This window comes from Suncus etruscus, chromosome 11, assembly GCF_024139225.1.
Source record: "Suncus etruscus isolate mSunEtr1 chromosome 11, mSunEtr1.pri.cur, whole genome shotgun sequence".
Classification (NCBI taxonomy): domain Eukaryota; kingdom Metazoa; phylum Chordata; class Mammalia; order Eulipotyphla; family Soricidae; genus Suncus; species Suncus etruscus.
Window position 1 is genome coordinate 85,104,143 of NC_064858.1, and position 27,899 is coordinate 85,132,041.

The window sequence follows — 27,899 nt, forward strand, 5'->3', positions numbered from 1 at the left end:
ACAAAACAAAAAGGTCTGAAATTGTGCTCAGGCTCTTTAACTCTTTCAGCTAAATTGCTGCAGCCAAAGCAATTAGCTACAATTATGATCTGGTGGTAGAATTCGAGGAATGAGGTTGTTTGTTTGCTTTGCTGTGCCTGGCTCAGTGCTCAAGTATCGCTCCTGACTGTGCTAAGGAGACCAGACAGGATGCCAGGGATTGAGCCAGGTCGGTGGCATGCAAGGCAAGTGCCTTATTTTTTTTTTTTTAATTTTTATTGTGATCATAATGGGTTACATATCTTTCATAGTAGTATTTTAGGTACATATTAACATTGAACCAGGGGAATACCCATCACCAAATTTGTCTTCCCCATCCCAATTTCCTTTCTGCAACCCATATACCCCACCATCACCCTGCGGGCTGCTAGAGTAGGTGGACCCCTCTTTGTCTAGCTTACTATTAGTGGTCATATATCTGCTTGGTCCTGGTACCCTCTCTTGTTTCCCCCTCTATTTAAGAGGCAGAGCTAGATAAATTGAGTTATGTGGTTTTGTTTGAAGGAAAGAGAAGCAATATAATGGGGTACAAAATAAGAAAGAAAAAAAAAAGAAGTCAAATACGCTGAAAATGGGCGGAGACCTAGAGGCTTTCAACCTCAGTTTGAGAGAGGACATGAAAAAGGTAATTGAAACACCACAACAATACAGAAAGAAATATCAAATTAAATATCCAGTGAGCACTCAGCAATAAAGACAAGCACCACACAATAGGCTCGGTTCTGAAATCAAATCATGCCAGAGTGCAAAAAGAAAGAGAAAGATAAGATAAAATAAAATAAAATGAAATAAAATTGGAGATATCAACGTCAATAGCTACACCAAAATAAAGACGTCAAAAAAACCGATCAACCAATAAATAAATGTGTGGAAAGATGATTATTTTATCTACTGAACTATCACTATGGCTCCTGATGGAATTTTTTTTTTTTTTTGTGGTTTTTGGGTCACACCCGGCAGTGCTCAGGGGTTTTTCCTGGCTCTGTGCTCAGAAACTGCTCCTGGCAGGCACGGGGGATCATATGGGACGCCGGGATTCGAACCGATGACCTTCTGCATGAAAGGTAAACGTCTTACCTCCATGCCATCTCTCCGGCCCCTGATGGAATATTTTTTAAAAGGTGCTGATATAGAGACCAGAGCGATAGCTCAGTGGCAGGGCCTTTGCTTTGCATGTGGCTGACCTGGGTCTGATCCAGGTTCCATCCCCAGCATCCCATATGGTCCCCCAAGCTTGCCAGGAGTGATTTCTGAATGCAAAGCTAGGAGTAACCCCTGAGTGCTCTGGGTATGCCCAAATCCCCCTCCAAAAAAAAAAAAAAGAAAAGATGCTGATATAAATTTACATTAGTATGTTCTCTTTTGCAAATGCAAAAAACTTCCTGGTGATAATAACACTTGTAGAGACCCTTGATGTAAGGTGTTCTGTTTGACTTTTTTTTTTTTTTTTGGTTTTTGGGCCACACCCAGCGATGCTCAGGGGTTACTCCTGGCTGTCTGCTCAGAAATAGCTCCTGGCAGGCACGGGGGACCATATGGGATACCGGAACTCAAACCAACCACCTTTGGTCCTGGATCGGCTGCTTGCAAGGCAAACGCCACTGTGCTATCTCTCCGGGCTCTACTTCAGTTCTTTATTGTTTGTGTGCATGTGCGTGTGTGTGTAGTGTGTGTGTGTGTACGTGTGTGTTTGGGTCACACCTGGAGGTATTCAGGGGTTTCACCTGGCTCTGCACTCAGGAATTACTCCTGTCTGTGCTTGGGGGATCATAAATGGCACCAGGAATTAAACCCAGATTTTTTTTTTTTTTGGTTTTTGGATTACACCCAGTAGCACTCAGGAATTATTCCTGGTTCTATGCTCAGAAATCGCTCCTGGCAGGCTCGGGGGACAATATGGGATGCCGGGATTCAAACCACCATCCTTCTGCACGCAAGGCAAATGCCTTACCTCCATGCTATCTCTGGCCCCGAACCCAGCTTGATTGCATATAGGCAAGCATCTTACCTAATCTCTCCAGTCCTGAAATCTTCATATAATGAGTTAGAGTTTCAGTCTTGCAAGATGAGAAAAGTGTTAAACTTTATATTATGCTTTTCTAACTATGATTCCAAAACAAAACCTAGAAAAGGAAGTGAGGGGCCGGCGTGGTGGCGCTAGAGGTAAGGTGTCTGCCTGCCAGTGCTAGCTTAGGACGGACCGCGGTTCGATCCCCCGGCATCCCATATGGTCCCCCAAGCCAGGAGTGACTTCTGAGCGCATAGCCAGGAGAAACCCCTGCGCGTCACTGGGTGTGGCCCAAAAACCATTAAAAAAAAATAGAAAAGGAAGTGAGAAAATTATTTTAAGTTATGAGACTTTTTTAGAATACAGAAGAAAAGCTTTTAGATTGATTAAACTCACAGTATAGCAGAAAATGGATGAAAGAAAAACACTACCAAAAACATACTTGTGATTTGTGTGTCAGGGCTACTAAAACAAAACACCACTGATTGGGTGACTCATACAAAAGGAAAAGAAAAAAAATTTTTTTTGCAGTGTGGAGGCTGATTTCAAGACTTTCATGTTGCTTTGCAGATAACTGTCTTCTCCCTGCAAATGCACACTGCAATGGCCTCTTCCCAGTGCAAATGGACATTTGTATCCCTTTTATTTATTTGAAGATCACCTCCCGAGTCCCCCAAAAGCACAAAGCTCACGAGTAGTCTATGGGCTCAGAAACAATCCATCACCTTCTCGTTCCTTAATTACTGGAGTAGCTCTGAGCAGCACTGTACAAAGCTATGTCTGAGTTTGTAGTAGGTCCCCACCCCTGATAAAAGCTAGACCATGTAATACAGGTGCTGTTCTTGCTCATGCCAACCTTTTAAAGTGAAGATAGCATGTTTTTCTCTCTGGAGAAAACTGAACTCTGAACTCTGAACTCTGGCCTATGAACTGTAGAGCAAAGCCCAGACCCTGTGCTGCTCTCTATGTGGAACCAGTCAAAGAAAATCTGCACATCCTTTATACCCCTCAACTTACAATGATGATGCTGCAGGTCCTAGGGCTCCAATGGGAGGGGGGGAGGGTCAATCTGCTTTGAAAAAATTTCAGTGCTGGAGCTTAAACTGGGATCCTTGGTAGAGGAGCAATATGTGAGGCCAGGTGAGAATCTCAGGAGCAGATATATCAAACAAAGGGCTAACATCCAAGATACATCTAAAGTAGTCACAAAACTCAACAGCAAAAATTCATTAATTTCATAAAAAATGGAGAGAGTCCAACAGACACCTTTTTGTGTGTTTTGTTTTATTTTGGGGCCACACCAGTGATGCTAGGTGGTACTTCTGGCTGTGTGATAAGGAATTACGGCTTAGGCTGCCTTATGGTGTGCTGGGGATAGAACTTAAGTCTGCCACTTGCAAGGAAAATGACTTATCCATTGTACTATCACTCTGGCCCCAAAATTCACTTTTCTTTTTTGGTGGGGGGGTATATGCTTAGGGGAAATTCCTGGCTATGCACTAAGAAATCGCTCCTGGCTTGGGGGATCATATGCGATGCTGGGGGAATCTAAGCATGGTTTGTCCTAGATCAGCCACATGCAAGGCAAATGCCCTACCACTGTACCACCGTTCCATCCCTCCCTCCACTCCCCCCAACACTTTTCTGAAAGTCAGTAGGCATATGAAATAGTATTCATCTTTATTAAAAATACTATTTGCTTTTGTTTGGGGGCTACACCCAACAGGTGATCAGAGTTTACTCCTGGCTCTGCTGTCAGGGATCACTCCTCTGAGGCTGAGGGACCATGTGGGGTGCCAGGGATCAAGCCTGGGTTTGTTGTGTACAATGTGAGCACCATACCCTTGGGACTATTGTTCTGTGCCCCCTTATTAACAAAATTGTTTGTTTGTTTTTGGAATGCCGGGATTCGAACCACCATTTATCCTAGATCAGCTGTGTGCAAGGCAAACACCCTACTGCTATGCTATCTCTCAGGTCCTATTATCAACAACATTATTTATTTATTTATTTTTGGTTTCTGGGTCACAGCCCGCAGTGCTCAGGGGTTACTCCTGGCTCTATGTTCAGAAATTGCTCCTGAACTGTCCCTCAGTTTGATGCCTATGATTGAACTATGTCATGGAAATTGCTGGTCTTGTTCCCATTGCCTCCAGATGCACCAATAACGCTTCATGGCATTGATCCTTGTTTGCATAGACACATTAAAATGGGAAAACACCATACATACAGATAAGTTCTTATCTAATAAATCTCAGTACAATGTACCTTACACCCTGAACATTGATATAATGACCTGGCACAGGCCTCAGAAGAATGAGCATCCTCCACTCACGCCGGAACCAGGCAAGCTATCTACGAAACATCCAAGGTCTTTTATAGCAACAGCTGGAAGCAGTCCTCTACCAGGAAAGACTCTACCAAGGGTCTGACATCGACCTCCTAAAAAGAGACTTCCATTTACACTGAGAAGACTTGACAACAACAATGACCTGCTCTACAGGACATGGTTCTCTCTATTGCCCCATAAGTGTGAGGTGAAATGAGAGGATGCTCCGCACCATCCTGACTACAATATGGGATATGCAGACTCCAGGATCTTTAATACAGAAGCATGATACCAACAACAACAGAGACTAAGTGAGGAATGGAGGTGTATTGCCACTACAGAGGATGACTTGAATTGGACAAACTAGTGTGCCTGGAGCCTAGAGTCAGTCCTGTGCCAGGAAACTTCAGGGGTAGGGTCTCCTTGTATTTAGACCATAATTTGCCTTTCCATATCCCTTATGTTTTGGTGGGCCTATGCAAACAAATGCCACTTTAATACCGTTTTTTACTATGTTCCCTTGACTCCAATCCTTAAGAAAAACAACCCACTAAAACTTTTGAGGTTAGGGGCCGGGCGGTGGCGCTGGAGGTAAGGTAAGCCTTACCTGCGCTAGCCTAGGAGACGGACCGCGGTTCGATCCCCCGGCGTCCCATATGGTCCCCCAAGCCAGGAGCGACTTCTGAGCGCATAGCCAGGAGTAACCCCTGAGCGTCACCGGGTGTGGCCCAAAAACCAAAAAAAAACAAAAAAAAAAAACAAAACTTTTGAGGTTAACTTAAACTAGTAAGCATGTGCATGGAACTAGAGAAATGTACTTTGCCCTCAATGTTTAAGGAGTTACATAAGTCTAATGTCTTTAGATTATATTGTGTGCTGCTAAGAAATAGTATGTACTACAACTGGGGATTTGAGGGACAAAGTAATTGTATTGTACATGGGTTCAGTTTTGTTTTTCTTAATGTTCTTTGGCTGAAAGTTCAAGGCTGGGATATCATCGATGGGACTACCGAGAATTCTGTTTATGGGTGATTGGGCTTCCACTGTAACTTTACCCTGTCCTCTCTCTTTGCATCTTTGTTGTCATAATTAAAATAAAGAGAAATTGCTCCTGGCGGGCATGGGGGACCATATGGAATGCCGGGATTCGAATCACCATCCTCCTGCATGCAAGGCAAACGGCCTACCTCCATGCTATCTCTCCGATCCCATCAACAAAATTATTTTAAAATAATGTGGGGGCGATTGAAGACCAGCATAGTGATGGGAGTTCATAGATACTTTGGGGGGGTAATGTAGTAACTTTGTATTTCCGCACTATAAGTTGTTTTTTTTTGTTTTTGTATTTGGTCACACCTGGCAGTGCTCAGGGGTTACTCCTGGCTCTACACTCAGAAATTGCTCTTGGCAGGCTCGGGGGACCATATGGGGTGCCGGGATTCAAACCACCATCTTTCTGCATGAAAGGCAAATGCCTTACCTCCATGCTATCTCTCCAGCCCCAAAGGACTTGTCTTGAACCCAATTGGCCCTGGTTTGGTCTCTGTCTAGCTAGGTGTCTCCTAATCAATATCCCGCCCCCTCCCCCCAAAAAAATAAGAGAGAGAAAGCAGATAACTGTGAATTTGGTAGAATATCAGCTTTTAATTTTTTACATTTACAAATTCACTCCAGCTAGTTAGAAATTAAAGGTACACATATGGGGGAAAGATTACCAGATTTGTCTAGTATATATTTGAATTGGGAATTTAGAGACAAAAATAGGAGCTAGGACAAATTGAGAGGAGAGGAAGTTAATTCTAGGCTTTGAGTATGCAGTCTAATGAAGAGTAGGTACCTGCACAAATCTGTCACCAATCTTTCCAATTACTTGATATGCCCTGGTCTTGAGCACAAATTTATCAGAGAAACTGAAAAAGGGAGGAGGCTTTCCCTAGTCCAAAATATCCTTTATTCCATTGAATATCAAATCTATTATAAACCGTGTCATAATGTTTACAGAACTCTTGGCAAAATAGATCTTTTCTTCTAAAGACAATGAAGATGTATCAATTTCAGGACCACTCACTAGCTTATTGACTGCCTCTTCCAAATTATCCCAAGACTGACTACTGCACTCCTGCGAGGCTCGAAGGGCACTATTCTTCACTTCCATTACTAAATCGGTGGGAGGGAGTTTCCCAGCAAGTTCAGCTATCAGTGTTGCTGTTTCATTGACTACCCAACCATATTCAGACTTGGAATCACATAGCTCAGTAACTGAGCGCCGGACCCGCCGAAGCTCCTCTGGAGATACCATCGGATCTCTCAAAATGACCTTAGCCTTGCCAATCCTTCCCTCCTCTTTGGGCTCTGCACTCTCATGGAGGAAGGCCTCAGCCATGTCCTTTCTTGCCATCCTAGCCAGCTGCAGACTGTGGGCCTCCTTCGAGCAGCCAGATTCCTCTAGAGCAAGCTCCAGAGCTAAGTTGGACAGGTACTCAGGCAGAGGGGGCAAGAGGGGCACAAAGGGCAAGAGGTTCTGGCAGATCATGGGATCTTGGAGAAAGAGTTGCTTGAAGAGCATGTTTGGAAGAGTCCCAGTTTCTGAGAGAGATGGTTGGGAGTGCAGGGATTCTTTCTGGTCTTGCATTGGAAAAGCATTCGCTGGGAACAGCAAGACGCAAGAAAGCAACAGCAGAGCCTGGATCATGGCTAGGTTGGCAGCAATGACCCTGTTGAAAGAATCAGTACTCAGGTTGGGGAAAGGATTCACATCAAAACATACCTGGTGAAGGGCACAGCAGTAGGGCGTTTGCCTTGCAAGCGGCCTACCCAGGATGAATGGTGGCTCGAATCCCAGCATCCCATATGGTCCTCAGTGTCCCATATGGTCCCCAGTGTCTGCCAGGAGCGATTTCTGACCACAGAGCCAGGAGTAACCCCAGAGCACTGCTGGGTGTGGCCAAAACAAACAAACAAACAAAGAAACAAAACAACCCACCAAAACCCCAAACATACCTGGTGGGCTGAATGATACTACATCATCAAATGGGTAAATTGGGGCCGGAGTGATAGCACAGTGGTAGGGTATTTGACTTGTGGGTGACCCAGGATGGACCTGGGTTTGATCCTTGGCATCTCATATGGTCCCCTGAGCCTGCCAGGAGCAATTTTTGAGCACAGAGCCAGTAGTAACCCCTGAGTACCACCAGATGTGGCCCTCCAAAAACCAAAACAACAAAAACAAACAAAAATAAATGGGTGAATTGATAAATTGGTAAATGATACTACATCATTAAATGATAAAATGTTTGCCCTGCCGATGGCCAACCTAAATTCAATCCCCACCAGGAGTGATTTCTGAGCTCAGAACTAGGAGTAAACCTTGAGCACAGCTGGGTGTGTGGCCCCAAAACAAGAAAATAAATACTAAAAAGTAATAACCTAAATCAAGACCTTCCAGAGGCCAGAGAGATAGTACAGTTAAAGAATTTACCTTGCAGCCCACCAACCAGAATTTAAATCTCTGGCACCACCAAGTCATTCCTGAGCACAGTAGTAGGTATAGCCCCTGAGCACCTGAGTATGACCCCAAGCCAAAAATTTAAAAATAATTGAAATTAAACTAACAATAACAAGAACTACAACAACTGGTCAAGGTCTGAGAGATAGTACAGCAAGTGTTGCATATAGCTAACCCAGATTCAATTCCTGGCACCACATATAGTTTCCCTGATCCCTGCCAGGAGTGATCCCTGAACACAGAGCTAGGAGTAAACCTTGAGTACCACAAAGTGTGGGCCCAAACCAAGTCAACCAACTAATCAAACAAACAAAAACTGGTGAGAGCAAAGGAAGGGCTTGGAAACTTTAGTTATTCCACTCACAGCTTCATCGCCACCCTTACTGGCTTGGGGGGCTGTCCTTACCTGTTTTGGAAAGAAACAAGCCTCAGGAAACAGATAGCTCAAGTATGTCCTTTCCTCTGATGCTTTTCAAATTGAGTGACTGGTTTTATAGATCTTACCTCCTTTGTACTCCAGCTACTGTTTGTCTTTTGAGAACAGCCAAGGACTTAACATTAAAAAAAATATTTATCTACTGTTTTTCTCTGCCAGAATTCAACCTTTCACCTTTGACCTATGCTAATAAGCAGGCCTTTTCCCTATGTGGCTAAGGTTCTTTTCCACCCCATATCCCTGCCACATTCAGGATTTCTCAAGACCTACACATAAATCAGGGACACTAGATATTCTGGAAGATAAAAAGGCAGGACTGCCAATGATTTCAGGATAGGAATCGCCATGTAATTTTCAATCAGTGGGCTTATAGGTAGATAAAGGGAAAAATAGAATCTACTAGCATGTCAGATCAAATCAGTGTAACTTCATTTTATGGAGCGGCTAGAGGGGTTTCACAAGTGGTGCTAGCTACTCTGGTCCTGCAGTGTCAGGAACCACCAGATCTACTCAGCAATGTTCAGAGGCCTAGGGGTACAGCATGTGGTGTCAAGGACCTAAACTAATTCAAGTGCAATGTTCCATTTCCCCGAACATTTTAGTTTTTACCTTAATTCTAGTCACCACCCAAAAACTCACTATCATGATTATACCACTATATAAGCCTATAAGAAAAGTATGTGGGGGGCCAGAGCAATAGCACAGTAGGTAGAGTATTTGCCTTGTACATGGCTGACCTGGGTTCTATCCCTGGTATCCCTTATGGTCCCCTGAGCTTTCCAGGAAAGATTTCTGAGCGCAGAGCCAGGAGTAACCCCTGAGAGCAGCCAGGGATGGCCCAAAAATAAAATAAAATTAAGTAGGGCTGGAAGCCTGGAGAGATAGCATAGAGGTAAGGCATTTGCCTTGCATGCAGAAGGATGATGGTTTGAATCCCATATGGTCCCCCAAGCCTGCCAGGAGTGATTTCTGAGCATTGAGCCAGGAGTAACCCCTGAGAGCTACTGGGTGTGACCCAAAACAAACAAACAAATTAAGTAGGGCTGAAGTGGTAGTACAGTGGGGGAAGGCCTTGCATGTGGCTTACTTGGATTTAATCCTAACATTTCATATTGTAACCCAAGCACTTCCAAGAGAATTCCCGAGTTCAGAGCCAGTAGTAACTTATCTAGCACTGCTGGGTGTGGAAAAAAAAAAAAAAAGCATAGGCAGGACCCTGAAAGAAAGAGCAGCAGGTAGGGTGCTTGTCTTGTATGCATCCAACCCTAGCATCTCATATGGTCGCCTGAGCACAAGTGAGAGTGATCCCTGAGTGTAGAGTCAGAAGAAAACCTCTTTTTTTTTTTTTTTGGTTTTTCGGGCCACACCCGTATGATGCTCAGGGGTTACTCCTAGCTAAGTGCTCAGAAATCGTTCCTGGCTTGGGGGGACCATATGGGACTCGGGGGGATCGAACCTCGGTCCTTCCTTGGCTAGCGCTTGCAAGGCAGATACCTTACCTCTAGTGCCACCTCACAGGCCCCAGAGAACCTCTTTATCTTTTTTTCTTGATTTTGTACATCCATAGATGTATGGATAAACTATGATATAGAATATTTATTTATTTAGTTTTATTTGGGGGCCAAATCATTCCTGACAATGCTCAGGGGGTTGTTTTGATGGGGAAGTGGTGTTTGGGCTAAATTCAACAGTGCTCAGGAGCTATTCTTGGCTCTGTGTTTAGTAGTGATACCTGGGGCCAGAGCAATGGTGCAGTGGTAGGGCATTTGCTTTGCATGCAGCTGACCTCGGATGGACCGAGGTTTGATCCCCCGACATCCCCCAAGTCAGGAGCAACTTCTGAGTGCAGAGTTACTGAGTGTCACCGGGTGTGGCCCAAAAACAAAACAAAACAAAACAAAAAACAGTGGTACTTGTTAGTGCTCAGGGACCATATATGGTTCCAGAGAGCAAATCAAGGTTGGCTGTGTGCAAGGCAAACACCTCACCTCTTGTACTATCTCTCCTACCTGATTTATTCATGATTTTTCACCCTTCCTGCCCCCTATTCAGCAAGAATCATGAGGAAGCCAGAAAGCTGACGGTTTCCCAGAAGAGTGAAGGACCTGGTGTTTGCAATACTTAGGCAACTCTACAGCTCCCACTTTGTTTGCCTCCCCTTTGCCCCATAGTAACAAACAGGACACTCTCTGTATTGGTCCCGAAGGGACTGCCCCTGATCCATGCTGACCTAAACACAAGAGTAAAACAAGTTCATTTGGGCCCGGAGAGATAGCACAGTGGCGTTTGCCTTGCAAACAGCCAATCCAGGACCAAAGGTGGTTGGTTCGAATCCCGGTGTCCCATATGGTCCCCTGTGCCTGCCAGGAGCTATTTCTGAGCAGACAGCCAGGAGTAACCCCTGAGCACCGCTGGGTGTGACCCAAAACCCAAAACCCAAAAAAAAAAAAAAAAAAAAACAAACCAAAAAACAAGTTCATTTCTGTCATCTGTCATGAAGGGGATATGAGATAAGGCAGGAAGGCAGATGATCTCTGGAAAGGGGTCCAAATAGTTCTTATTAAAAGAAAACACTGGAGACCAGAGATAGTTCATGGCTGTAGTGTTTGTTTTGCATATGGAAGGTCTGGGTTCTATCTCTTGCACCTAATAGTTCTCTAGCACTACTAGCAAAAAAATTCGAGAGCACTGGGCTTAGAGTAGTCCCATTAGCTCCTTTGGGTGTGGTAATCTCACATATAATATTTATTTTATTATATATATATGTATATATATGTATGTATATATATATATATATATATATATATATATATATATATAGTTTATTTGGGAGGCAATACCCAGCTCAGGGTATACTCCTGTACTCTTGTCCCTGAACTTAGGGGTCACTTCTGGCAGGCTTGTGGGACTAAGTGTGATGCTGGGGATCAAATCCAGGTTGGCTATGTGCAAGACAAACACATAATGCTTACTTACTACTACTGTATTATCTACTACTACTTGCTTACTACTACTGTATTATCTCTCCAGCTCCTCCAAAATGATATTAATGGGAAGATGGCTCAAAGATTGGAGTGCATGTTTTGTATATGGGAGCCTTAGGATCTATCCTTGATATCATATAGTTCCCCATGCATGGAGCTGTACTGCTAGGTATGTACTCAAGTACTGCCAGGCATGTATCCCCCAATTATGTAATGGACAAACCAACAACAAATACATCCACTGGATGACTCAGTGTCATCTAGCTTTTTTTTTTTTTTTTTTTGGTTTTTGGGTCACACCGACAGTGCTCAGGGGTTACTCCTGGCTCTATGCTTAGAAATCGCTCCTGGCAGGCTCTGGGAACCATATGGGATGCTGGGATTTGAACCACCGTCCTTCTGCATGCAAAGGAAACGCTCTACCTCCATGCTATCTCTCTGGTCCCTGTTTCTGGCTTTCAACATGAGAACATAAGTGTTTTTGTTTGTTTTGGGGTTTTTTTTTGGGGGGGGGTTGGTTTGGGGGCCATACCCAGCAGTGCTCAGGAATTTTCCTGGCTCTGTGCTCAATTACTCCTGGCAGACTCAGGGGACCATATGGGTGCTGAGGATCGAACCTGGATTGGCTGCATGCAAGGCAAATCTGCTGTGCTATCACTCCAGCCCCAAGACCATCGTCCTAATCTTGGACCCTGTAACTCTAAAAGGCTCCTGGTGTGACAGCAGAGTACACAATCTCCAGTATACCAGAACCAAATGAGCACAGCCTCTGCTCATCACATAGAAAAGGGGAAGAAAAAAGGATTTAAAAAATATGTAGCCTTGGGGCTGGGCGGTGGCGCTAAGGGTAAGGTGCCTGCCTTACCTGCGCTAGCCTAGGACGGACCGCGGTTCGATCCCCCGGCGTCCCATATGGTCCCCCAAGCCAGGAGCGACTTCTGAGCGCATAGCCAGGAGTAACCCCTGAGCGTCACCGGGTGTGGCCCAAAAACCAAAAAAAAAAAAAATATGTAGCCTTTAAAAAAAATGTTGGCAGATGGATTAAAGTGTTAAACTTTAAAAATATATATATAGCAAGAATTCCATAATTTTAGCAACAACAACAAAATTAGTGGTTTTCAATGATGATGATTTTGCCTTTCTAAGGATATTTGTAAATATCAGAAATCTTTATGAGGCCGGAGCAATAGCACAGCAGCAGGACACTTGACTTGCACTCGGCCAACCCAGGACAGAGGGTGGTTTGATTCCTAGCATTCCATATGGTCCCCTGAGCCTGCCAGGAGTGACTTTGGAGTGCAGACTCAGGAGTAACACCTGAATGCTGCCGGGTATGACCCAAACCTTCACCCCCCAAAATAAAGAAACCTTTGTGCTCATCACAAATGGGATGGGAATGGAGTTCCTGATAGTATTTAGTGTGAAGAAGTCAGGAATGCTTCTAACTATTGTAGAGCGCACAGTATAGCAGCTGAAACAATTATTATATTTAACATGTCAGAAAATCCAATTTAAGGGCCATAGCAAATAGTGCAACAGGTAGGGTGTTTGCCTTGCTTGACCCAGGTTCGATCCCTGGCATCTCATATGGTCCCCAAACACTATCACTGCCACTATTAATTTATTTTATTTATTTATTTATTTATTTATTATTATTTTTTTTTTGGTTTTTGGGCCACACCCGGCGATGCTCAGGGGTTACTCCTGGCTGTCTGCTCAGAAATAGCTCCTGGCAGGCACGGGGGACCATATGGGACACCGGGATTCGAACCAACCACCTTTGGTCCTGGATCAGCTGCTTGCAAGGCAAACGCCGCTGTGCTATCTCTCCTGGCCCCCTATTAATTTATTTTTATTTTGGGCCACACCAGGTGATGCTCAAGGGTTACTCCTGGCTATGTACTCAGAAATCACCAGGAGTAATTCTTGAGCACACAATTAGAAATAACCCTGAGCATCACTGGGTATGAACCCAAAAGTAAGATAAAAAGAGAAAGAAAAAAATATTTATGACTGAAACCCAATTACAAACATATTTGTAACCATGGTGCTTAAATAAAGACATTAATTTTAAAAAATGAAAGAAAAGGGCCTGGAGAGATAGCACAGCGGCGTTTGCCTTGCAAGCAGCCGATCCAGGACCAAAGGTGGTTGGTTCGAATCCCGGTGTCCCTTATGGTCCCCCGTGCCTGCCAGGAGCTATTTCTGAGCAGACAGCCAGGAGTAACCCCTGAGCACTGACTGGGTGTGGCCCCAAAACAAACAAAAAAAGAAAAAAAAGAAAGAAAAAAGGAAAAATAACTCAGTTTAGCATAGCAAGAAAAGAAAAGGGAAAAGGATATAGCTCACCAGACTAAAACACATGTTTTGTATGTGGGAGGTCCAGGTTTGAGTCCTGGCACTCTTAATTCCTCCAGAAATGTCCCCCAAACAACAAAACAAAACAAATAAATACCTCTCATTTAGTCAAGTGGACGATAGACTTACAGGAAAGGGAGATTGTGAAGATGGATGGTTGCAGGATGGCTCTGCAGGAATTTTGAAGAGAGGACAGGAAATTGCAAGCAGGAAGAAGGGATACATTTAGAGCAGGGGTCTCAAAGTCTCGGTTGCGGCCCTCCGTACAACATTTTGTGGCCCTCGGCCGGCCTTCAAATATCTCAGTATTCGCGATTATTCACTTATCGAATAATCGCAATAAAATCGCATTAGTAAGAAAAAAATCGCATTAAACATTCACATACCCCGAGCAGTTCTGTTCGGGGTATGCAAATGTTTAATGCAATTTTTTTTTTTTTGATTTTTGGACCACACCCGGTAACGCTCAGGGGTTACTCCTGGCTATGTGCTCAGAAGTTGCTCCTGGCTTGGGGGACCATATGGGACACCGGGGGATCGAACCGAGGTCCGTCCAAGGCTAGCGCAGGCAAGGCAGGCACCTTACCTTTAGCGCCACCGCCTGGCCCTTAATGCAATTTTTTGTGATTTTTGTTTGTTTGTTTGTTTTTTGTTTTTGGGCCACACCCAGTCAGTGCTCAGGGGTTACTCCTGGCTGTCTGCTCAGAAATAGCTCCTGGCAGGACCATATGGGACATATGGGACACTGGGAACCAACCACCTTTGGTCCTGGATCAGGTGCTTGCAAGGCAAATACCGCTGTGCTATCTCTCCGGGCCCGTGATTTTTTTCTTACTAATGCGATTTTTTTATTGCGAATATTCGGAAAGCGAAATCCCTTATGTGGCTCTGCCACCCCGACTTTGCCTCCTGTGGCCCCCAGGTAAATTGAGTTTGAGACCCCTAATTTAGAGTATAAAAATACTATGAGATTGTGTTCAGCTTCTATAGTTCTTTCAACTAAATTGTGGAAGCAAAAATAATTATTTGCAACTATGATCTGAGGATGGAATTCAAGGGAGAGAAAATTGGTAAGGTTTTTTTTTTTTGTTTGTTTTTGGAGGGGTGGAGTGGAGATAGGAGCTAGGGAACAGACCTGGTTCTGTACTCAGGAATCACACCTGGCAAGCATGTGGTACCAGGGATCAAATAAATGAAGTTTACCATCTTGTCCTATCCCTACCTACTTCTTTCCTCACATCTCCCTAAGTTTTAATAAAAACTATCTTGCTTCACAAAACAAACTCTGGCACCTGTCCCTTGAGAGCACGCTAGTGTTGCCTCTGATTCACTCTAGTCTCTGAGATTCTGTCAGGCCCTAGTACCTGTCTCCTGCAAGGGCTGTTTATTCTAGTAACACTGGGTCAACTCCTAAATCTCTCTACTACAGGTTTAAACACAGAGCAGACCAGCAACTTAATTGGTCCTAACCATGGTAATCACCAGGACTGAGATCAGGTCTATGGCCCTGTTTCCATTGTTTATTGACCGAGGAATTCTATCTAAGTACAACACTGAGTTTGCACCCAGTTTATTGCTGATCTCACCTAGCCCCCCCCCCCCAAAATCTACTTGATTGTGCTTAAACTGTTCCAGTTGGCAGTCCTTGGTAGAAAGGATACATCTGGCCTTTCCCCAATCTGAGCAGAACACTCAGAAGAACAGAGTTCAGAGTTGGGAACTGGTGGGTGTGATAAGTCTACATGGCATTCATACATCCCAGCCTAGAGAGCTTGAGTTGCCAAATCAAGCATTAGAATGTTCAATTTTCCCTAGAGGGCTTCCTTTAGTGCCAGTCTATCAAAACCAGAGCAAAGATGGCATGTGATGAAAGCAGAAGTTAGGTCTGTCAGAAGTTCAGTCTTCAAGGGTCTGAAGAGGGTGGCTGGGACTCCAAAAATTGAAGAAAGGACATTAGTACCATTTTATTGTATTGAACCACACCTGATGATGCTCAGGGATTATTTCTGGTCCTGCACTCAGGAATTACTCCTGGCAGTGCTCAAGGGGCCATCTGAGGTACTGGGAAGCAAACTTGAATCAACTGCATCCAAGACAAGTGACCTCCCTGCTATACTATCTCTCCGGGTCTAGCAAGCTGCTAACTTTCAGCACTGTCTCAAGGGAGAACAAAGATGACTTCTTTTTTTTTTTTTTTTTTTTTTTTTTGGTTTTTGGGCCACACCCTGTGACACTCAGGGGTTACTCCTGGCTATGCGCTCAGAAGTTGCTCCTGGCTTCTTGGGGGACCATATGGGACGCTGGGGGATCAAACCACGGTCCGTCCTAGGCTAGCGCAGGCAAGGCAGGCACCTTACCTCCAGCGCCACCGCCTGGCCCCAAAGATGACTTCTTGCACTGTGATCAGTACTGGATACAACTGTCCATCTGTACTCTGGTACACTGCTCAGATTCTTCTAGAAAATATATAGGGGAGGAGTCTATTGGGCTGATAGTCTACTCTAAAGCTTCCGTCCTCTTCCCAGGATCTCAGTGCTCAATTTGACTCTCCATAATGTTCCAGGCCAATGACTGGATCCAGCCCATTCCACAGTGGGATCATCTCTGCTGCTAAAACCCCGATCACCAAGATTCCTTTCCTTCCTTCCTATTGTCTTCTCTCCTCTCTTTCTCTCAATGTCAGGATGAAATCCAGGACTTCACACATGCAAAAGAAGTGCTTGCTGTTGAGCTACATCCTAGCACACTGACCAAGGATCTATGCGAACAACATGGCAGTTTTCCCTTTTTTCCATTCACAGGTGATGCTTAGCACCAGTCTATAGACTCCCAGTCCATGAATGCTCTAGCATCTTTCAATCTTCCCAAAGCATTTCCCTAATAATTCTCTTGCATATTTTTGGTCACATCCAGCAGTCAGGGGTTATCCTGACAGGTTTGGGGAACCATATGGGATGCTGGGTATAGAATCCAGGTTAGCTGTGAGCAAGGCAAATACCCTACCTGCTGTGCTATCTCTCTGGCTTTTTTTTTTTTTTAAACAATTTTTATTATGACCACAGTGAATTACAAATCTTTCACAGTATATTTAAGGTGCATAGTGACATGGCCTTTTTATTATTATTATTATTATTATTATTATTATTACTATTAATGAAATCACTGTGAGATAGTTAAAAAGTTGATAGCTTGAGTTTGGTCGTACAATGTTCCAACACCCATCCCTACACCAGTATTCATTTCCCACCACCAATTTCCCCAGTCACCCTGTTGTCTCTTCCTCCCCCAGGCAGCCACTATGATACACACTAGTCTTCTCTGATCCCTCCATCTTTTTTACTTTTTAGGGACTATGGTTTCCAATGTTTCTGAAGGGGTATCAATGCATATCGCTTTACTTTTTTTTAATTCCCATTTCTTGTCAAGTGAGTCCTTCTGCATTTCTAATTCTACATCATCTTCCTGGAGAAATAGAATTGACATCCATGTTTACTAGAGTTTGCCGAATGATCAGCTACTCAATACCAGGAATTTCTAGGGCCAGAGAGATAGCACAGTGGGTAGGACATGAGTTTTTTTTCCTTTCAATAATGTTCATGTCTCTACATTACATGTCAGCTAGTATCTTGCTGGAAGGCAGTAGTGCTCAGGTATGACAAAGATATCAAGATTTGGGCCCGGAGAGATAGCACAGCGGTGTTTGCCTTGCAAGCAGCCGATCCAGGACCTAAGGTGGTTGGTTCGAATCCCGGTGTCCCATATGGTCCCCCTTGCCTGCCAGGAGCTATTTCTGAGCAGACATCCAGGAGTAACCCCTGAGCACCGCCAGGTGTGACCCAAAAACCAAAAAAAAAAAAAAAAAAAAAGATATCAAGATTTCTCCAGGAGAGTGAGATCTCAATGGGCTGACTTACACATGTGAGGCCCAATCCCTGGCACTGCAATGTTTCCTTGAACATTGCTGGGAGCACTCAACTGGGAGTAGGCGTTGAGCATAGACAGGTATGGCCTCCAAACAAAATAAATATAAAACATATTTTTATTTATCCAAACAAAATAAATATAAATATAAAAATACAAAAACTTCTCTGAGCTAGCCCTTGGAAACGTCATTATTTCAGAAGCTCATGGGCCAGAGAGATAATACAGCAGGCAAGGAGCTTGCCTTGTATGCCAACTGGTTCAATCCCCAGCACCACATATGGTCCCCTTAACACCATCAGGAAAGATCCCTGAGCAGAGCTAGGAGTTAGCCCTGAGCAATTGTGGGTGTGAGCTCCACCCACTACCCTGCCCTCCATACATACACAAAAGAAGTTCTGGGTGGCAGGAGGAAACAAAATCAAGTTAGTGAAACAAGGCAGTCTACTCTCTAGTTCTTTATTTTATTTTATTTTTTTTTTTGGTTTTTGGGCCACACCTGTTTGACGCTCAGGGGTTACTCCTGGCTATGTGCTCAGAAATCACCCCTGGCTTGGGGGGACCATATGGGACGCCGGGGGATCGAACCGAGGTCCTTCCTTGGCTAGCGCTTGCAAGGCAGACACCTTACCTCCAGCGCCACCTACCCGGCCCCTCTAGTTCTTTATTAATTCACTGATCTGATCAGCTATTTTCTCACCTTTAAAGATCACTGACCCCGTCTTAAACCAAATTCATAAGCTAGCTGACCACTGCACTGGTCTTCAGGGCTTCTTGATGTTCTGCAGCTTTGGAGGGAATGGGTTCTAGGTTCCCTGCTGATGAAACGTCTCTGTTGAGTATGGCAAGATGTCCAAGCTCTAGTTCAGTGGTTGAGCCCTACAATTCCATTCTCACCACCCACACCACTCTGGAGCACTCTTCATGGTGGACAATGAGACCATCTTTGACATGTTGTAGAAACCTTGATATTGAGCACCCGACCTACACTCATCTGAACTGCCTTATTAGTCAGGTTATGTCCTCTATCACTGCTTCTCTCCGATTTGATGGACCCTGAATGTTGATCTGAGAGAATTTCAGACCAACCTGGCGCCCTACTCCTGGCCACATATGCCCGTCATCTCTGTTGAGAAAGCCTACCATGAAAAGTTTTCTGTTCCAGGAATCACCAACGCATGCTTTGAGCCAGCCAACCAGATGGCGAAGTGTAACCCTCGCCATGGTAAATACATGGCTTGTTGCCTGTTATACCATGGTGATGCGGTCCTTAAAGGTTCCAATGCTGCCACTGCCACTATCAAGACCAAGCGCAGCATTCATTTTGTGGACTGGTGTCCTACTGGCTTCAAAGTTGGAATTAATTACCAGCCTCGAACTGTGGTTCCTGGTGGGGGCCTGGTCAAAGTACAGCAAGCTGTGTGCATGCTGAGCAACACCATAGCCATTGATGAAGCCTGGGCTCACCTGAACCACAAGTTTGATCTGATGTATGCCAAGCAAGCCTTTGTTCACTGGGATGTGGGTGAGGGCATGGAGGAGGGAGAGTTCTCTGAGGCCCATGAGAACATGGCTGCCCTTGAGAAGGATTACAAAGAGGTTGAAGTAGATAATGCTGACAGAGAAGTGAATATGAAGAATATTAATCTGTGTATTTCAATTTTACGTTCTAGTTGTCTTGGAAGTATCTTATTTTTGTTGTCCACTAATTCTTTTTTTTGTGTGTGTGGTTTTTGGGTCACACCCGGCAGTGCTCAGGGGTTATTCCTGGCTCCAGGCTCAGAAATTGCTCCTGGCAGGCACTGGGGACCATATGGGACTCCGGGATTCGAACTGATGACCTCCAGCATGAAAGGCAAACGCCTTACCTCCATGCTATCTCTCCGCCCCCCCCCCCACTGATTCTAATCTGTTAATAAAAGTTCGATTTTAAGTGAAAAATAAATAAATAAAGGTTAGGTGGTAGCACCAGAGGACCAGACATCTAGAAGTTTCAAGGAAAGGTCAAGAACAGGACATTTGCAATATTTACATTGTTCTGACCAGACTTTGTCCCCTTATCTGTCTCATGCTAATAGACTGGCTTTTCCTCCCTCTGTGGCACCTGTTTCTCCCTGTTGTGTAATCTTATCTATACCTGCCCTCTGTATATACGAAAAGCAGAACACAAGGAAGGCCAATGGTCTCTTTAACCCTGACAGTCACAAGTTCTTCCAAGAATCTAACAAGTTGGGCTAGAGTACTTAGATTGGCCATACAAATCATGACAGACAACTCTTCAACTTCACATATTTATTTCACTAGCAAATGTGTCACCGTATGGAGAGTATCACAGCCCTCACAGCAGAGCCTGGGCTCTATCTGGAGTCCAGGAGAGGAATCGGAAGAGGATGGAGCCTCTCGCTCCTTTAGAAAGTGGTGTGAAAAGCCACCAATTAAGTTCCAAAGCATACCCCCTGGTGCTATGAGCCTCCGCTCCAGCCGAGACCAAAAGAAACAGGCCAATGAAGAAGACACAGAATGACTTTGACTCATTCCTCTCTTTAGCTAAGGAGAGGAAAATCCACAAAGACACAGCTCTCTAGAAGAAAAGTCTCTGGAGAGCTACAGAGCATCAGATCAAACCTGGGGACAAGCAGAAGTTCCACTGAGGCTGAAACCTCCAGGATCCTAAACCCCAGGACTTCACTGCGTCTAACCAGGAAGAGGGTCAAAGGTCCAGTGTGACCTTCTACTTCGGATTTAAACTTCCTATCCAAGGGCTGGAGTGATAGTATAGTGGATAAGGCACTTATTTTGCATAAGGCTAACTGGGTTCAATCCCTGGCAATCCCTATTGGTGCCCTGAGGATTACCAGGAGTAACCCCTAAGCATTGCCTGGTGCAGCTCAAGGACAAAAAATTAAAATAAATCCCTCATCTAGAAATGTGTCGCTGTCCTTCGGTGTTTGGCTCCTCAGTCACTGTCATCCTCCACAATCTGGAACCGTTTCCTCTTTGGAATTCCTGAAGATCCCGACTCTGAGGCTAGGGGCAGCAGGGGTGAGAAGAAAGAACATGTTTGAACACATGAGAGGGGAAGGAAGGGGAAGGAAGGAAGGGAGGGCGACTATCATCAGAATGAGAGTGAGGGGTCAGAAGAGAAAGCACATATCCTACCAGTGCTCTTGTCGTCCTCTTCCTCTGGCTCCTCCTCATCACTGTCCAGCAGCTGTCGCTTCTTGGTGGACACTTTCAACTGTTCGCTCCCATCTATAGTCTCTTCCTCTGAAATGACTGTAAGAGGCAGAGCATTGGGAACTGAGTCAGTCTATTCTAAAAATACCTGACCCACCCTTTTTTCACCAGCAGTATCTTCTCTCAGGTATACCTGGACTACATTTTTTTTTGGTTTAGTTTTGGACCACACCCAGCAGTGCTCAGGGGTTACTCCTGGTTCTATACTCAGGGATTACTTGTGGCAGTGCTTGGGGGACCATATGGGTTTCTAGGGATTTGATCTGAATTGGCCACATGGAAGGTCACTGCCCTACCTGCTGTGCTATGGCTCTGGCCAAGGCCTGCTTTCTTGTTCCTCGCCTCTAGAAGAGCCCTCAAGGCCTGTGCTCGCTGCTCCTCCTGCTGCTCTTCCTCGAGGCCTGGCTGTCCAGGCACTTCAGGTTTAAGCCTGGGTTGAAGATTTTCCTTTGCTTGACTTAATGATGCTGCTCTTCTCCGGAGTTGGGTGGAATTCAGTTTGGCTGGAATTCGCCAGAAGGTTTCCTATGGGGTCAAAAGAAGTTGAAAATGAGAGTAAGGGGAACAGAGCTGCCTCTAGTTCCTCAGACTATGCACTATTCACAGAACAAAATGACCGTACACTGATAAAATATCCACATGGACTGTGACCTCTGTGACCTCTTCTTGGTGATGATTTGTCCAGTGTCTAGTACAGTGTCTTCTATCATAGAAGGCTCCAGAAAAATAGTTTTGTTTGGGGGCCCCAACTCAGTAGTACTCAAGGACCATTTCTGGCTCTGGACGCAAAGGTTCTGGCAGTGATTAAGAAACCATGTAGTGCTGGGGATGGAACCTGGGCCCCCTGGATGCAAAGAATACATTCCTGTCCTATAAGCTATTATCTAGGCCCAAATAATAATTTTTTTTTTTTAAAATTTGGAGTCATTGGGGCCGGAGGTGTCTAGCAGGTGCCTTTTGACCGATTTCCTGGTCCAATATAGTTGCTCATGAAATAAATATGATGGACAGATTCTGAGAATTGAGGGAAAAGGGGTAGTGTTTTGAGCCACACTGGTAATACTTAGGGATTATTTCTAGCGCTACACTCAGGATGATTCCTGACAGTGTTCAGGGGACCATACGAGATGCTAGGAATGGCTAGGTTGGCCACATGCAAGGCAAGAGCCTGACCAGCAGCTCCAGGCCCTGCATTCTGAGAATATAAAAAGTCTCATGAATCAGAGATGACTCCTGTTCTCAAGAAATCTAATGGGAAAAAAAGAACCAATATATTATAATACCACAGGATTGAGGCTATATTAAGGGAATAAACAAATTCCAGCAATTGCATTTGCTTCAGGAGGTTGAAGATAAAATAATTGAACTTCTGAGAAGGTAACAAATGAACTAACTCCTTTTTTGTTGTTGCTGCTATTTGATTTACTTTTTTCTTTGGGGGGCTACTCTCAGCTTTATGCACAGAGGTCATTCTCAGAGATATTAGGGAGCCTTGGGGTGCCAAGGATCAAAACAGTATTGGCTGAATGCAAGGCAAGTGCCTAAACCCCTGTACTATCTCTGCAGCCCATAAACTGATTTCTAAAAGTGAGATGGAGGACCAGAGAAATAGCACAGCGGTAGGGCTTTGTCCTTGCACAGAGCAGACTCAGGACTGACAGTGGTACGAATCCTGGCATCCCATATGGTCCCCCAAGCCTGCCAGGAGTGATTTCTGGGCGCAGAGGCAGGAGTAGAGGCAGAACACCGCTGGATATAACCCAAAAACCAAAATAATAATAATAATAATAATAAAATAAAAATAAAAGTGAGATGGAGCTTTGTAAGAAGAAAGGGGATAGGAGCTGGAGAGATAGTACAGCAGCTAGTAGTGTAAAGGAAAAGTTTCCCCTGAGTTTCCTGACTGCCCTGATCACCCACCCCCTTCACAATTTTGGGAAAATGCCAGATGCCATGTACTTCCTAAAGCAAATCAATCTACTGTACCTTTCTATTGTTTAAAATACTGGATTCTAGCACAGCCCATGCATATGCTTGAGAAAATAACCCCCCTGCTTTTGCATGAGACTGTGGTCTTGGTGTCTTTGAATGGCGCATCATTCTCCAGGACTTAACATTGGAGGCCCCAGCGAGATATTCCCGCCTGTTCAGGGACATCAACGCCTCACCTCGGGGTCCTGAGGACACCGGCGCCTAGGAGGTAAAATTTGCACTTGGTGTGGGCAGTGTGACTGCCCTACGAGCCCGTGAGGGTTCTCGGTGGCGGCTGACAGACGTGTCTAGAGGGCCGCAGGTCCCAGATCTGAGGGACGCCTCAGTGAGGTTTGGGGATCTCGAGGATGCTCGGGAGCCCTTCTGTATGTATGACCCTTAGTGGGGTATACATTTGTAAACTGCCCAAGTATCGGGACCTAAGTCAGATTCTGTTTGTCTGTCTGTCTGTTACTGTTTTGTGTGAGTTGTTTCTCCTTGTCTTGTGTGACTTGGTTTTATTGAGGAGCCCTAGGGAGAAGTGGCCAGAGGGGCCCTTCTCATCAGGGAGGAGGTTGGATGAGGCCTCCTCGGCAGGGAACAGAAATCTTGGCTCCAAACATAGGAGACTCCACGGAGCTCCAGGGATCAATGCAAGTCCCGGCTGGGCTTTCCAAAGTGGGAGTGAGTCCTTCGCAGATCCTTCAGGTTGGTTTGATTTTATTTTGATCTCATTTTTAGTTTTGGTTTTATTTTTTTGGCTTTCCACTTCTCTGGTTCATTTTCTCCTGTCTCTCTCTTCAAAACTGGAAGTTACTCAGTGAGAGAAAAACCCCTCCCAGTCGTGGAGAGGTGTGGAGTTCATTGGGCATGGCCCAAAGAGCAAAAGAAATTTGTAAAAGTTTAAAGTGAGAGTGAGGGGCTGGAGAGATAGCATGGAGGTAAGGTGTTTGCCTTTCATGCAAGAGGTCATCGGTTCGAATCCCAGCGTCCCATATGGTCCCCCGTGCCTGCCAGGAGCAATTTCTGAGCATGGAGCCAGGAGTAACCCCTGAGCACTGCTGGGTGTGACCCAAAAACCACAAAAAAAAATAAATAAATAAAAAATAAAGTGAGAGTGAAGACCGATCAGTGTGAGTGGTGAAGTGCTTGGCAGAATGTGTGGGGAATTTGTGTGATAACTGATTTCTTTTTTTTTTTTTTTGTGGTTTTTGGGTCACACCCGGCAGTGCTCAGGGGTTTTTCCTGGCTCCGTGCTCAGAAATTGCTCCTGGTATGCACGGGGGACCATATGGGACACCAGGATTCGAACCGATGACCTTCTGCATGAAAGGTAAATGCCTTACCTCCATGCTATCTCTCCGGCCCCCATAACTGATTTTTTTTTTTTTTTTTGGGTCACACCCGGCGGTGCTCAGGGGTTACTCCTGGCTGTCTGCTCAGAAATAGCTCTTGGCAGGCACGGGGGGCCATATGGGACACCGGGATTCGAACCAACCACCTTTGGTCCTAGATCGGCTGCTTGCAAGGCAAACACCGCTGTGCTATCTCTCCGGGCCCGATAACTGATTTCTTGACTGTTATCATCTATTGCCTTTTCTCAGTCAACCATGGAGCAGGCTCAGACTGCTCAGTCTAAGGTCTCTTGCTGGCGAACTTCCCAGAGGCGCAAAAATTGGTGTTAAGTGGCAATTTCTATACTTCCTTGTTGCTTCTGATTTTCTGTTTCGTTGTATTTTTGTATTTCAAGGCAGGCTCTGTTAGGGACAGGGCAAGGTGGTGGTCGCAAACTCTGCTTCTTTACTGGCCAGCAGGACTTAAATTTGTCCTGGAGGGGCTGGACTTTGTGACTAAACACCTCAGCCAAAAGGTGAAAATCAGAAAAATCTTGAGAGCTGCCGTCTTGTTGCTTCTGGCTGGGAAGCTAAGAAATTAGTTAGTTAAAAAAATTCTTTACTCGGGGCCGGGCGGTGGCGCTGGAGGTAAGGTTCCTGCCTTGCCTGCGCTAACCTAGGACGGACCGCGGTTCGATCCCCCGGCGTCCCATATGGTCCCCCAAGAAGCCAGGAGCAACTTCTGAGCGCATAGCCAGGAGTAACCCCTGAGCGTCACAGGGTGTGGCCCAAAAACCAAAAAAAAAAAAAAAAAAAAAAGAAAAGAAAAAAATTCTTTACTGGAGCTTATCCAAGAAAGGGAAACTTACCCAACTCCCCCCCTGGTTTACATATCAAAGAAAAAAAAAATTGGAAGTGGCTGGGAGTCCAGAAGAAAAAATTGTGTCTTTAAATCTCTTTTTGAGAAATTCCTCTAACTTAAAGGTTTCTTAGAATAAATAATTTGGTGGGTAATGTTGCAAATTATTGTAATTAACTTTTCTGATGCAACTGAGTTCTAATATAGACTGAAAAATGCCACCTGCCATAAGAAATTTCACCAACTCTAAGAAATTATCAATCAATTCAGAGACAGGTTCCAACAGCATTGTAATGTGGAAATAATACAAATTTTTATATTTCTATTTCTGTTAAAAATAGTATTAATTTTAAGAGGCCAAAACTGTGTGAAAAATGTTGTGGTTAGTGTTTTGATAATATTGTTAATCTTGTAAACGCTTAATATTGTTGAAATAACTAAATCTAAATAACAATATGAAATTTAATGTGGTTTTAAGGTCTTAATGTAAAAATGCCTAGATTGTCTTTACTAAGTGTAACAAAGAAAACTTGGTCCTGTCAGATAAAAGTAATTCTAGCAATTAGTTTTCTAATTGGGAAAAATAAAAGAAATAAAAGTTTTAGGTATTTGTATAAAGTGCAGACCTTTTAAAATTGAAGTAATATTAGTTATATTTAATATCTCTAAGGTTTTTATAACTTAAGTTATGCTGTAGTGCTTGAATGGTTACAATACCTACCTCTCATTTGCTGAAGTTGCATCTTGTAAAGCCTAAGTAACTTGGTAACTGGAATTTAAAATATAATATGTTCTGAACACTGTCATAAATTTGGCATTTTAATCAATAAACAGGGTATATTTGCAGTAAACTCATTTGGACCTATGATAAGTTATAGAGCAGTAAAAAATTGTAAAATAAATTTTTAGAAACTGCAAAATGAAAAGGTGTAAAAAAATAAAAATTAATAAGTAAGAACTGGAAAATAACAAATAGAACTCCCTGGGAAACTTTCCACTTCCCCACTCCCTGAAAACTCCCCTTCCTTTGAACTAACCAAAGGCCAGACAGCCAGATCTGGGCAACAATTCTCGGAAAGCCCCTAACTTTAGATATGCACATGCTGTCAGGGGAAGAACAAAGATACGCACATGACCCCAGGGGCAGACACTGCCCCATCTGTTACACATGGTAAACAAAATGCCTCCTTCCTGTGCTCTGACGCATAACTTCTTCTGTGGCGGGAGATAAGGAAAGATGTCTCCTTCCTGGCAGGTGTGTTTCATGATTTGTATGGTCTTTTTTTTTTTTTTGGTTTTTGGGCCACACCCGGCAGTGCTCAGGGGTTACTCCTGGCTGTCTGCTCAGAAATAGCTCCTGGCAGGCACGGGGGACCATATGGGACACCGGGATTCGAACCAACCACCTTTTGGTCCTGGATCGGCTGCTTGCAAGGCAAACGCCGCTGTGCTATCTCTCCGGGCCCTGTATGGTCTTTTTACCCTACAAAAGCTTTGCTGAATTCTGGAGGGGGGCAGAATCTCCTCTACTAGACTCTGAGGTATGAGATTCGGTCCCTGCATGCTGGAGTATTGAATCCCTCGTGTTATTACAGCAAGTTTGGTCTCCGAGTCTCTGTGGGTGTGCGCATATCCTGAGCCTGGAGCGAAGTTCTCCCTGAGGGAGTTCCTTCACAAAATGCTATGTCTAAAAATAGTTAAAGACAAAAAGACCATTTTGAATAATGTACTAAGTTGTTCAGAAAAATAAAGTAATTAAAATTGAGTGGAAAAATCAGACTTTAAGAACTATAACTCCTCTAGATTGTAAATTTGAAATACTTTTAAGAAAATTTATGATTTGCTTTGGTCTAAGAATTTTGTCAAATTTGGCATATAGGAATTTTAACATGAAATACATATAAAGCATAGCTTTTAAAATTTGTTCAATGTTTTAATTAAAAGTCTTATCAAATATTATTTATGTAGGAGAATATGTGGTTATGCAAAATGAAAAAATATGAATTTAATACTAAAAAAAAAAAAAAACTCTGAAAAAAAGTAGCCAGTTGGTAAAACTGAAGAAAATTTGTAAAGTAAATTTAGAAAGGAAAAATTTAAAAATGTGTAAAAGGAACTAAGGAGGTGTACTAAAAAAGAAACTATCAGATTAAGTCGGATGATGATGATGATGATTAAAATGCCTCTAACTCAGGAATTAGCCAATGTTTTGTGCAAAATAATTTTGAATGTTTTAAACCATGTTATAGTGTTCATATGTTGTTGGGTGAAAATGAAATAATAATGATGTATTATAAATACCTAAAATATATATAAAGGTTTTAAAAGGAAATAATCAAAAATTTAAAATATTGAGGTTCAGTTTAAAGGTGTTTAAAAATATAGTAATTGTTAATTGTAAATTTTTTTAAAAAGGTCTAAAGTCTGCCAGAAAATTTTGTAAAATATAAATTGCTGGTGTCTAATATGTTTTCTGCTTTAAGCTGAGTCTAGAAGAATAAGCAAACTTCTACTCTCTGTATGTAAATTTATTTGCTGCCAAGAATATTAATAAGTGTATCACAAGGAACTTTGTAAATCTTATTGTAAAAGCCTCCAGACAATAATCAGGTTTAGAATTTTCTGTGCAAAATTAAGTAACATTTGCTTTTTCTCTCTTCCTAGCACCTTTTAATATCATTTTTATGTCATGGCATCAGTTTGCTTTGCATGAAATACAAACAGGTAAATTTCCTCTCTGCATGAGAAGTAATCCCTGAGCAAACAGGAAATCTTAAAATTAGTAAGGGGACCCCAAAGCCCTCTTTTGGGGAAATAATCAGGCTTGAGGTGGTGTGACGAGCAGGCACTTTTAGGCATCTGGCTAACAAAACCAGGAAGACATCAAGATGAATGGCCTGAAAAAGGAAACGGGAGAT

The 27,899-nt window shown here is 43.8% G+C and overlaps 2 protein-coding genes and 1 pseudogene across 2 annotated transcripts in view; 1 reads left to right on the top strand and 2 right to left on the bottom strand.

Moving 5' to 3' along the window:
- Positions 1-6,000: 6,000 nt before the first annotated feature.
- LOC126023025 (uncharacterized) lies at positions 6,001-8,410 on the bottom strand. Its single transcript, XM_049784071.1, has 2 exons — positions 8,288-8,410; positions 6,001-7,090 (listed from the first exon to the last, which is right to left on the bottom strand). The coding sequence occupies exon 2, from the start codon at positions 7,066-7,068 to the stop codon at positions 6,310-6,312; it is 759 nt and encodes a 252-aa protein (XP_049640028.1). The 5' UTR covers positions 7,069-7,090; positions 8,288-8,410; the 3' UTR covers positions 6,001-6,309.
- A 6,294-nt stretch (positions 8,411-14,704) lies between these two features.
- LOC126022157 (tubulin alpha chain-like) lies at positions 14,705-20,351 on the top strand (annotated as a pseudogene).
- Positions 20,352-20,521: 170 nt separating this feature from the next.
- The window catches only part of TIMELESS (timeless circadian regulator), a 28,985-nt gene continuing 21,607 nt past the window's right edge, over positions 20,522-27,899 (bottom strand). The window contains exons 26-28 of the mRNA XM_049784109.1: positions 21,114-21,342; positions 20,740-20,856; positions 20,522-20,607 (exon numbers count right to left, since the gene is read on the bottom strand). Of these exons, the coding sequence (XP_049640066.1) occupies positions 20,537-20,607; positions 20,740-20,856; positions 21,114-21,342 (417 nt within the window). The 3' untranslated portion in view covers positions 20,522-20,536. The remainder of the gene's footprint in view (positions 20,608-20,739; positions 20,857-21,113; positions 21,343-27,899) is intronic.

What these genes read in the sequence shown, in the direction of transcription:
- LOC126023025 (XM_049784071.1), bottom strand. Translation starts at nt 7,068, where the DNA reads ATGATCCAGGCTCTGCTGTTGCTTTCTTGCGTCTTGCTGTTCCCAGCG.